The sequence below is a fragment of the Pan paniscus genome, chromosome 5, assembly GCF_029289425.2.
Source record: "Pan paniscus chromosome 5, NHGRI_mPanPan1-v2.0_pri, whole genome shotgun sequence".
NCBI classification, from domain to species: Eukaryota; Metazoa; Chordata; class Mammalia; order Primates; family Hominidae; genus Pan; species Pan paniscus.
Window position 1 is genome coordinate 69706069 of NC_073254.2, and position 13448 is coordinate 69719516.

At 34.8% G+C, this 13448-nt stretch overlaps 1 protein-coding gene across 1 annotated transcript in view; it reads left to right on the forward strand.

Annotated features, from left to right (window-relative positions):
- Nucleotides 1–13448, forward strand: part of HCRTR2 (hypocretin receptor 2) — a 119512-nt gene that overhangs the window by 72750 nt on the left and 33314 nt on the right. Inside the window, exon 3 of the mRNA XM_024929204.4 lies at nt 8741–8919. Coding sequence (XP_024784972.1) covers nt 8741–8919 — 179 coding nt within the window. The remainder of the gene's footprint in view (nt 1–8740; nt 8920–13448) is intronic.

The following is a 13448-nucleotide window of genomic DNA, read 5'->3' on the forward strand; positions in this document are numbered from 1 at the left end:
AAATCCAACTTCAAATAAATATACTCAGTTCTACATTATAAAAAGTATTACAATGAATTTAATGCTTAAAACTCATTCCGGAAGTGACGATGGAAGCAGGTTCAAATGCTTTCACTGACACTTTGTGGCAAAGTGTGGAACTACAGTATATTATTCCAAGTTGTTTCCTGATATATTTTTTATGTACATAACAATCAAGAAATTGTTATGCTACTTATTTATGTACTTATATGTAAATTAAACAACCAAGAAATCGCAAAGTGTTTTATTAAGATGATATCTAAACTGAAATATCACAACTTACTACAAATAATACTTTGTTTCAAAAATAATTTGAATTGCATATAAAAATCACAGTTGCTGTGATTAACATTGCATTGATATATTGGAACTAAGGTTTTTGGAAAAATTGTGTTTTCTTTCAATCTTTTAAAAAATACCATATTTATAAAATGAGTCATTAAGATTATCCCTAGGCATTTTCATTCTGTATTGAAGGTTTTTGAGGGACATCATTATTAGTTCAAAGTGTGTTTCACATTTTGTAGTCTGTCTTATCATGGCAACTAATTTTTTTTTTTTTTCTTTTTTTTTTTTTGTGAGAGGGAGCCTCACTCTGTCGCCCAGGCTGGAGTGCAGTGGTGAAATCTCAGCTCACTGCAGCCTCCACCTCCCGGGTTTGAGCGATTCTCCTGCCTCAGCCTCCTGAGTAGCTGGGATTACAGGCTCCCGCCACCAAGCCCAGCTAATTTTTGTATTTCTTAGTAGAGACAGGATTTCACCATGTTGGCCAGTCTGGTCTCGAACTCCTGATCTCAGGGGATCCACCCACCTCGGCCTCCCAAAGTGCTGGGATTACAGGCATGAGCCACCACTCCCAGTCAGCAACTAATTTTTAAAATTGTGGTAAAATATACATAATATACACTTCAACAACTTAATCAGTTTTAAGTGTATAGTTCAATGACATTAAGTATATTCGCCTTATAGTGCAACCATCGTCACCATCCACCTCCAGAACATTTAAAATTTTTTAAAACTGAAACTCTTCACTCATGGAACAATAATGTCTCCTTCCCCTCTTCTCCTAGCCCCTGGGGAAAAAAAAAATCTACTTTCTATCTGTCTGATATGATTGCTCTGAGTACCTCATATAAGTGGAATCATGTAATCATTGTCCCTTTCTGTTTTTACCTTATTTTAATATAATCAAAACTAAATAAATAAGCAAATTCTTAAAATAAAATTGATATATTTAGTACAGATCCTTTTGAGACACTCAGTGGTCCACTAATTATGTACCATGTCCAATCACATCACAATATCATAAATTTTATAGTCAATTATTAGTTGGCATTTCAAGGCCCAAGTATATGTTTAATAAGAGACGCAATCTTACATATGCAGTTTACATGTTCTTAATCTAGTCTTAGCACCAGCATATCACCTTAGTTTACATTTGTCTAAGTTCAAGTATTGGTTTTGGAATGTAATTTTGCTCATATACAATCTGTAAGATACTAAAACAAAAGCTAGCTTATTATAAGTGAAATAATGGCAAAGGCCATTTTAAAAATACTGTATTATTTTCCCATTTGAAAATCAGTTTAGTCTTTAGCCCACAAAATAACAGGAAAATAACTTAAATCATAAAAACTATGTCTGAATATTATTTAACATATTTTATAAAGATATCTTTCTTTGGATCATGGCTGCAGATGTTTTCATGCAGCTTGAGCCACTTTCCATGTCTTACGGAGAATGTGCAGGAGCTATATATCATCAGATTCTTTCAGAGAAAGAGCTGGTAAGACAAATGACAGTCTGAAAGACAAAGGAAAAAAAGAATTGGTATCTTCTTGGCACCTCTGCATTTCAAAAATACTATTTCAATAAAGTCCATGTTAGAGGTGGAATTCAATAATTCACTGAATCTGCATTCTTGCCTTTTGCTATCCTCTTTCGCCCTCATATGCTCAATTATTCCTCACTCCTGGTTAATGAAGGCAGGCTTTTAAATACAGACTAACCATAAATTGACTTTAATATTGGTGTTTAATGGTTATTCACAGAACTGATTTAAAATGTGGTATCAAGTTCAGGTCCTGGGATTTACCAAAGTTCATCAGAGGACACAGTACATGGCGAATTGAGAACCATAACCTACTTTATGTCTAAGAGAATATTGACAAACAGCTAAGTTCTCTGTGAGCTCTCAGATTTCACTCAAAAGAAATGAAGAAAGTAAATTCTCTGTTTAGACTTTGTGCCTTCTTTCTCCTTTTAAAGAATTTGCTCATGGGAAAATATACCATACCAATGGCAGCAACATACTATAAGTTTATGAGCAAATCAATTCCATCCATAGTTACTGCAGAGTATATTATAGGCAGTATTTTTGTTGGGAGAAAAGCAGCAGAAACTTAGCAAAGTAAGGGAAAGAGAAAAAGCAGCTTATAATGATAAAGAGCCTTTGTGCCTGTAGAGAGATAAGAAAAAATACGAAAGAAATCCATAATGATCCACAATAATTTTAGAAAGCAATTTATGGCCATGAAGGGTACAACATGTGATTGGGTATCAAAGAAGAAAGAAGTCATGTTAATTTAGGCTAATTAAAAGATACTTTGTGAAGCAGAATTTTTTATTTGGTTGGTTGATCAGTTGATTTTGGATAGTTTTGGATACTATTTAATTAGTTAAAAAGCTATTGAAATGGAGTATCAACCATTTCCAGACAGAGGAATGGCATGAGTGATGGTCTGGGCACGGAATATGTTTGATACACAGTGAAATATCAGATTCACTCTGATGCTCTGTGTATTTTACGGGAAACCTTATAAGGGATAAAGGGCAAAAATTCAACAGAAACCCAGTTACTATTGGCCATCTGAGAATTTTGTACTGTCCAGGAGAAAAGAGAGCTCTCATTGAAATGGAAGAGTTAATACAACAAGACATTGTGCTTGTCTGTACTCCTATATATTTTATCCATTAAAGGAATTAATGGATTTTATCCATTTTATGACATTTATTTTATTATTTTATGACACTTATCCATTAATGACATTAATGGATAAAATATATAGGAGTACAGAGAGGCACAATGCGTGGGGAAACTATTAGGAGGTTACTGCAATACTCTAGCTAATGGTTACAACAATCTGACATTGGGTATTTGCAATAGGAATGGAAAGAATATAATAGAGGAAAGAGATATTTTGGAGATTTCAAGCATAATTAATGGGAGAAAATGGAAGCTTATACTTCAGAGAAGCACAAAGTCCAGTGATAAGTTTAAGTTGTATAAATTTAGTGTGCTCTCAGGAGAAGCTGATGTTTACTTTGTACTTTTAGAACCTTGCACAGGTGAGCGGGTTACTGAATAAACAAATAAATGTTTGTGTAACACAAATTTAGAGAATGTGCAGTTGTAGATATATATGTAGTTCTGAATAGTCCATTTAAAGACAGATACTAGGTTTTCTTCCAGGGTTTGTAGAGTTTCGGGTCTTACATTTAAGTCTTTAATCCATCTTCAGTTGCTATTTGTATATGGTGAGAGATATGGGTTTAGTTTTGTTCTTCCGCATATGGCTAATCCAATTTTCCCAGCACCGTTTATTGAGTAAGGTGTCCTTCCCCAGTGTCTCTTTTTGTCGAGTTTGTTGAAGATAAATTGCCTGTAGGTATGTGGTTTTATTTCTGGGTTTTCTATTATGTTCTATTGATCTATATGTCTATTTTTATACTATTAATAGTATCATGCTGTTTTGGTTACTATAGGCTTATAGCATAATTTGAAGTCAGTTAATATGATACCCACAGCTTTGTTCATTTTGCTTAAGATTCATTTGACTATTTGGGCATAGCCACAGTCTTTAAATACTTGAATGGACATAATGTGAAAACCACACTTAAGATATGTTTAAACGGCACAGTAATATTATCTAACACAAACTCAAAATTCAGATGTATCCAGTTGTCCCAATAGCTTTCTTTATAAATATCTTTTTTTCTTTTTATTTCTTCTTAGGATTGAAAGGTAAATATCCTAGCACCTACACAAGGGAACCGATGTGTGTGTGTATATATACTCATATATATACACATATATGTGTATATATATGTGTATATATACACATATATGTGTATATATATGTGTATATATACACATATATGTGTATATATATGTGTATATATACACATATATATACACATATATGTATATATATATATACACACATATATATACACATATATAGGTATATGTATATATATACACATATATATACACACACACATAGAAATACATACATGTATATATACCAATATACACATAGAATACATAGGAAAATTATATATATATATATATATATATATATATATATATATATATATATATATCTTCCCCCAAAAGTGTGCCTTGGCTTTTAAAAAAGCTTACAAGATCTCAAACTGTCTTAATAGACTGACAGTAACCAAATCAATCATCCTTCTCATTGCTGCTCTGAGTAGATTGCACCTGGAGAAATGATTGCAGGTATGGATAGCTCACTTAGAGCTATTACTGATAATCTGAAGTGTGTTCAGAATAAAATAACCAGGGTGATGGGGAATGAAAAGCCCATAAGTTTCACATGATGGATTCTGATTATCTTTAGGCTGGAGAAGCATAGGCTAGGGAAGTGGGCATAGCTGTTGTTGTTAAATACTTGAATGAATGCCTTTATGATTTGAATTGTGTTTCTCCAAAAAGATACGATTAAGTCCTAATGATCATTACTCAGAATGTGACCTTATTTGGAAATGGGGTCATTGCAGATGTAATTTGATATGGTAAAGTCATATTGCCATAGGGTGGGCCTTTAATCCAATATGACTGGGATCCTTATAAGATGATGGCCATTTTGAGAAGTGCCTGTTCATGTCCTTCGCCCACTTTTTGATGGGGTTGTTTGTTTTTTTCTTGTAAATTTGCTTGAGTTCACTGTAGATTCTGGATATTAGCCCTTTGTCAGATGAGTAGGTTGCAAAAATTTTCTCCCATGTTGTAGGTTGCCTGTTCACTCTGATGGTAGTTTCTTTTGCTGTGCAGAAGCTCTTTAGTTTAATTAGATCCCATTTGTCAATTTTGGCTTTTGTTGCCATTGCTTTTGGTGTTTTGGACATGAAGTCCTTGCCCACGCCTATGTCCTGAATGGTAATGCCTAGGTTTTCTTCTAGGTTTTTTATGGTTTTAGGTCTAACGTTTAAATCTTTAATCCATCTTGAATTGATTTGCAGCCAAAAAACACATGAAAAAATGCTCATCATCACTGGCCATCAGAGAAATGCAAATAAAAACCACTATGAGATATCATCTCACACCAGTTAGAATGGCAATCATTAAAAAGTCAGGAAACAACAGGTGCTGGAGAGGATGTGGAGAAATAGGAACACTTTTACACTGTTGGTGGGACTGTAAACTAGTTCAACCATTGTGGAAGTCAGTGTGGCGATTCCTCAGGGATCTAGAACTAGAAATACCATTTGACCCAGCCATCCCATTACTGGGTATATACCCAAATGACTATAAATCATGCTGCTATAAAGACACATGAACACGTATGTTTATTGCGGCATTATTCACAATAGCAAAGACTTGGAACCAAGCCAAATGTCCAACAATGATAGACTGGATTAAGAAAATGTGGCACATATACACCATGGAATACTATGCAGCCATAAAAAATGATGAGTTCATATCCTTTGTAGGGACATGGATGAAATTGGAAACCATCATTCTCAGTAAACTATCGCAAGAACAAAAAACCAAACACCGCATATTCTCACTCATAGGTGGGAACTGAACAATGAGATCACATGGACACAGGAAGGGGAATATCATACTCTGGGGACTGTGGTGGGGAGGGGGGAGGGGGGAGGGATAGCATTGGGAGATATACCTAATGCTAGATGACGAGTTAGTGGGTGCAGCGCACCAGCATGGCACATGTATACATATGTAACTAACCTGCACAATGTGCACATGTACCCTAAAACTTAAAGTATAATAAAAAAAATAATAATAATAAAAATAAAAATTAAAAAAAAATAAGATGATGGCCATGTGAAGATAGAAACACAGTAGAATGTCATGCACTGACAAAGGCAGAAATTGGAGTTATACTGCGCAAGCTAAAGAGCACCAAAGATTGCCTGAAAACCACAAGAAAATAGGAAGAGACTAAGAAGAACTTTGCTACAGCTTTCAGAGACAGGACAGCCCTGCTGACCCCTTGATTTGAGAGTTCTAGCTCCAGAACTGTGAGACAACAAGTTTGTATTGTTTTAAGACACCAGGCTTATGGTACTTTTTTACAGCAGCCTTAGAAAACAAATACAATGTACATATATAGGTAAAGCTTATTCATTCAGTTCCAAGAAATAATTAGGATCTAGTAAGCAGAAATGAAGGGAAAACAGAACATGAACAAGAACTTGCTAGTAATTAAAGCCACTGCAAAATGAACTCAAGGGCTCCAGCAGGTTTTAAATTACCTGGTATTATAAATGTTCAAGCAGGATGAATCAGAGATGTTGCAGAGGTGATTATTCATGCATCAGATGGAAGGTTAGACTGAATAATCTCCAAGTGAAAAAATTATATGTTCCTATCTTAAAGCCCTGTCAAATAGAGGTTGGTAGCTTCCTTTTCATTTTCTGCTTCAATCAAGAGGATCTATGGATGATATAGCTTGGTGGATAACACTTAAATTGAAGACCTAGTACTTACTTTTACTTTTACTTACTCTAGTACTTAATTTTTCTTAGGTAGGCCCCTTAACTTCTCTCTCCTTATTTTCCCACCTGTTAAACAGAGATATTAATGCTATTCACTTCCTAGTGTTATTATGATGACACTAAATAATTTAAAAAATGCTTAGAACAAGGCACAGCACATAGTAATGACTAAAGAAAGAAGTGCTTTTGAACATATATTTGCTCTACTATTGTCTAGATTGTCTAGATATAATGCATTAAGTCTTCCCACCAGTGCCATTGCTTGTGTCCAAAATACAGAGTTAAAAGATTAGAAATAATTGCATGTATTCTAAGAGTCCTGCGCATTTTCCTAGATCCAATATTGTACTATTTGGACAATTTATTGACCAAGTACCAGAAATATAATATTTTTGTCAATTTTCTCATAACAAACTGTGATAATGTGTTTGTCAACTGCTAGGATGGGTTTGTGTGTGTGTGAATATGTGTGTGTGTGTGTTTCAAGTGTTTATAGAAAATAAATCACTCAATGGCATAATTTTCAAATAATAAAGACTACAGTTACCCTGATTAAGGTTCACCTGAGTTTTGGATATTACCACGTGAGAGTTAGAGGACGATGTGAAGTTTTCAAAATGAAATCCTCTGAAATCCAGGTATCTTGTTAAATTGACATCTGTTGGTAGCTGACAGCCAATTTCAGCTTCAGGAACTAGTAAGAACATTTTCCAGCTTATAAAACTATTAATAAATGTTATATAATTGTCAAAAGAAATCCTCATTCAGTGATTCAAATTTAACAAAATTAGGTTTTATTTATTCACTATGTAAAGATACTAATCCCTGCATTATTTGGGTGCATGGGTGACAGCTCTGACAGGTTTGTGATGCCCCAGACAAATTCAGTAACTTTCAGTGAAGCAAACCCATGAATAGATGTGATGGCAGTGTGTACACCTATATAATTCCAGAGCTAGTGATTATGTAACTTTTATATACGTCAGACCGAGGGAAGACAGAGAATGGAGGAACTGGGTGTTCTTTCAGTAAAGAGCAACTGAATGAGACAGTACATCTTTTGAACTGGGGATATACTACAAGGCAATGCGGGAGGCTGGCTATGAAAGTATTGAAAAATATGTTTGATTGCTGGGTGATGTTTAGAGGCCCTAAGGTAATAGAAAGGAGACAAAATTGAGTGTCTGGAACTTACATGTACTTTATTACAGTACTCTCATTTTCACCAAAGAAGGCAACCCATGTGGTGAAAAGACCACAAGTACTGGAGCTAAAGCCAAGTTATAGCTGTAGTTTTATGTTTTGTGAGCCCATATGTCCTCAGACAAGTTTCGTGAGTTAATTTCCTGTGTCTCAGCTTCCTCTTTTATAAAATGTGGGTAATATCATTGTCCCTTGAGATTGTTGTCAGCATTAGACAACATAAGTATATGAACCATCTAGCTCGGTATTTGGCAATGGTAGGAGCTGAATAATTGTTGGCTCTTACCTTAAAAAAATTATTTGTTAAAAGTTCCAAATGCAGGGTTCAGGAGCAGATATGGGTCAAGGTCATGGATGAGGCAAACACTACAATTCAATAAAAATTGTTAGTTCTTAATTTATCTTAACTCAGCAACCGTTTCTTGAGACTCTACTACATATTGAGTACTGAGGGAATAGAAAGATGAATCAAAGACCATTTTAAAACGTCTGGCATTTGCAATTCAAAATCAAGTAAAAATAAATACAGCTCATGATTTATTGAGAAATGTCATGCAAGGTAAATGAACTGATTTTAAGCATGTACTTAGCATTCACACAGATTGACAGATTCAGTGAAAACACGGCACAGCCTTCAATTATTTTTCCTTTTAAATACATATTTGTGGACTTTATAGAAATACTGACAGTGTTTCCTCACCAATACCTATTTTCTTTGTTGAGTGACTATTCCTTTTTCTTTTCAAATTAGTTTGTGTGGCAGTGTGGAAGAACCACCACATGAGGACGGTAACCAACTACTTCATAGTCAATCTTTCTCTGGCTGATGTGCTCGTGACCATCACCTGCCTTCCAGCCACACTGGTCGTGGATATCACTGAGACCTGGTTTTTTGGACAGTCCCTTTGCAAAGTGATTCCTTATCTACAGGTAATTGTTTTTAATGCTTTTTTGAAGCTACTAAAAAAAATGTTCAGCCATAGCGATGGCCCTTATGGTAAATTAACTAGTGAGTTGAGAAATATATTTGCCTAAGGCATTGACAAACTGAAGGAAAATAATACTTGAGAATTTCTGGAGAAATAAGTTAAGTTCTGGGTAAAAATTAAGCAATGAACTGCCAAATCATCATTAGATGCTGCACAAACATTTTTGCACAACTTTTTTGATTACTAATTTGATTCCAAAAGTTTGATTTTGCAAACTTTTTTGATTCCAAATTTGATCCCAAAAGTTTGATTTTGTGCAAACTTTTTTGATTCCTAATTTCCCCATTGTTAAATAAGAAACTTGAACCAATTAATGATTTAACCAATTAATGATCTCCCCAAACCAATTATTGATCTTTCTCTTGAACCAATTAATGATCTGCCAGTCCAAATCATTGAGCATATTTGTTTTTACAAGTGATTTTATTTTATATTGAAGAATTAAGACCTACTTGGTCAAATCAGTGCCATGAACAGGTTTTAGTGTAGATTCTAATTCAAACTACCAGATTTGGAATCTCCGTTCTTCCATTCACCAATTGTATGCTATCAAGCCAAATAGTTGTAATTCACTTATTTAAAAGAATAATTTAAATGAGATCTACCTCATATGGTTGCTGTGACCATTTACTTACATAATTCATATAAATAAGTTGGCACAGTGATTACTCTCTGGAAGAGATGATCTTATAAAAACAGTATATTCTCAATAAACATCAATTATCAGCATCAGAATCATCATTACTAGGTGTTTTTCTTTCCTTAAGAGTGAAAACAGCTTCTTTTTCTATTTAATTGCCATTTCAGTAATTAAGAATGAATACTTTCAGAGATTAGTGTTCTGATTGTTATTATAGCTCTAAAATTTTTGAAACAAAAGATTCATCAGATAATGTTCACATTCACTCATCCATCCTAAAAGATGGATTTACCTTAGGTATTGGACAGCAAATGAAATGGTGACCACTCTCTGCTTGTCTTCCCATAGCTTTCCTGCACCCTCAGTTTTTACTCCATGCGGTCTCCCAGATGGTGCCTATAATATTTTAAGAAAACAGAAAATAAGCTCCCAGTAACAAAAAATTAGGGAGGGGTCACAAATAGCCTATTACTAGACATTATGCTGATTAGGCTTTTGGAATGAAATGTTGCAAAGAGATATTTAGTTCAATAGTTCCTCAATTACCTCTTATAAAAAGAAGTGAAAATGTTTTAAGTTTAAACATTGTTTATAGAATAGTGAGTGGAAAATACTATAGAAGTTATAAGCTCCATGCATATATTATGTTTAATTATAAAGCTAGTTTGGGTCAGCCTGCTGAAAATCATGAATGGATTACAAAACGAACAGTAGCACATTTTTTTGTGTGTGTGAGGAAAAAGGACATGGGACAATAGAGAAAAATATTCTCATAGAAGAAAAGTTAGTAAGAAATGAATGGCTCTGGTGGTGTTTGCATAGAGGCACTAGGAAAGTAATACATTTTAGATAATTCTAATATTTCATTATCTCTGTGGTACTTCCAGAAAGCCTTTTACCTCTCTCGGTTTCAGTAACTACCCAGGAGAATATTTTGAGGATTCTCTTAAGTTTTGGGATGGCTGCAGTTGCCCAGAATCTTCAACTGACTGGTAACATTTCGTGTTCTCTCTGTGAACCAGAAGATTCCCTGGTGGGAAGTGAAGTGATAAGGGCAGGTGCAGTCATGTGCTAATGCACAGCGATAGCTTTCTGCAGAGCAGGCATCTCAGAGTTTCCTGTGAGTATTTGCCTTAGAGGACAGAATGGAAGCAGTGTAACCAGTGAGTGATGCAGAGCATGGGTATCTCTTATAATCACTTACAGTCCTCTTTCACTCAGCAGAACTATTTAACAAGTCCTACAGTTCAAGGAATATCCTCATCTCTGGAAGGATTCTGTCTGCCTGTCTGCACACAGTGTCCAATCTAATCAATTCCTTAACTGCTCCTCTTCTCCATAGAGCAAGGGAAAAAACTACTGGGTAACCACATGATGCAAAAGACTAGATCCATTTGTTACCCCATCCAACATTACTTCTTGATGGAAAGGTGTAAATGCACCAAGAGATTGGTGCACAGGTAAAACTAGTATCTCCAAATTCTTCATATTTATTGCCTCATTTTTCATAGAATGTTCCCAAATGCAATGAACAGTGCCAATGGGCAATAAATATATAATTTAAATTTGAGCAGATTTTCTCCCTAGTTGTGACATTCTGTAACTAATGACTTATATCCCTGATATGATATTTATGTCTTACTGAATATTTAAAAACATGTTACATCATGCCCAGCCACATTATAAAGTTATTTGGTTGCATTTTAGATTACTTGGACGTTTATTAATTTGCTATAATTTATATGTTCTTTTTCTTCTAAATACAATACAGCCTTTAGATTTATGAGTGATATGCTGTAACGCATTGGCAAATGCACAAAAATCTTAAAAGTCTCACAAATGTTATAAAGCTTAGCTGAATAATTAAAATGACCCTTTTGTATCTTTAATAATTGCATAACTCCAAGACCATTAACATGTATTCAGCTATTTGCTGAACAATTATCATGTATTTCACTTCTCTTCCAACAATGACAAGAGCATTGGTTACTTTTTCAGAGTGATTTTTTTTAACTGCAGAAGATGCCCTACACAGAAAATGCCAGAAAAAAAAGAAGCCAAGTGAGATGTGGGAGGTGGGCAGTGGGTGGTCAAACAAGCTCCCTCTCTTTCAGTCATACTTTGCAACCTTTCTACCTATTAGTGCTTATCATCCAAATCTGTGATTTGGCAAAATTTTCATTTCTCCTTATAGTGAATCTTTAAGATACCTTTGCCGTATCTATTTGCTAGTATAAAACAGTGGACTTCTCTACTAAAGGAAATCCCCAAACATTATCCTGTGCGAAGGGTGCCCATAGTATAGGTCAAAGACCAAGTACCTGAAGGCAGAAGAAAGTTCCCATTATCTCACTCCACTTCATTCTCAACATTCATAATCCACACTAGATTCATTTCTCAAATGACTTACTATTCAACTAACTTGAGCTAATATCAGAATCCAAATGAAAAAGACACCCAGAAGTGCACTCTTAGAAGTTAAAAGCAACAACAAAACTTTCACTTATAATTACTTATGATAAAATGCAATTTTACATCACCTCCAAGAAAATCTTACACATTGCACATAATTGTATATTAATGTGTTAAATGCACAAGCAAATATAGTAGTTCAAACAATGAATATTAGCTCACTGATTGTCAAGGGTTCATTCAATGGATTGGTTCATTCTACTGTTAGATACATCACACTAGCATATTCCTCCCTTTTCTGTGTGATGAAGGGCAGTGCTCCCTGGGTCACTATTGGCACTGGATGTCAGTCTTTCAAGTGAACTGATATGAATTGATTATTATGACCTAATGGCATTAGGAAACACTAGAAATGACATTGATATTTGAACCATGCTACATCTATCCCATTTATCCATGTTGATTAAATTAATGGATTATAAATTACTAAGCCTTGATGAACACTTTGTACTTCTAATTGCTAGAGAGGATTGATATATCTCTAGCCCAGAAGCTATGAAAAGGCGACTGTGCAAATCTATACAACCATAGTTCTATTCCCAGGTTAGCAATGGTATTGAGGGGCCCTAGGTGCTTAACTTATTTGCAGAGAAGGAATGGAGGTTGTAGAGAATAAGGTGATACTGGTTTGAGAAAGAGAGTTGAAGGTACCCTCAGGTAGCACTAAGAAATTTCTAGGAGTCACTAATCAACTTAAGCCCATTCTCATAGAGTCCAGCCCCTTAAAATTACACTTAAAATGAAATTAGCCTCCAATAATTTAGCAAAGGTTAGGCTTTCACTTGTAATTTCTATGAATATTCTTCTCTGAAAAGCAATCTGTTCCAATTAAAATATAGAACTTCAGACTCAAGAATGAAAGATAAAACTAATAGTATCATCATCATTATTATTATTATAATCATAAGAAATAGTAAACACACAGCATTTATATGCCAGCCCTGGAATAGACATTTTCATCTCAACTAACTGTCCATACAATTCCATGGTTAGGTATTATTAATCATCCACATTTTACAGATGAGAAAACTGAGGAATGGAGAGGTTAAATAATCTCCTTAAGATCACTCCATAAGTCAGATGGGATTCATGCCCAGAAAACCTGGTTGCAGACTCGATTCCAGCTATACTCTTCTGCCTCTCCCATAGAGAAACAAAAGAATCATACTTGATAAGAATCTTATCCTGTTGATTTACTTCATTTAGCACACACACACACACGCAACACACAACACACAACACACACATTAGGCCTAAAGCTGTAAAGTGAGTGACTCAATAGTGTGCAGCTAGCTGATCAGAGAGAGAGAACAGATAGTTCATCCTGACAGCCCAGAGACTTTCTGCACTGTTGCACT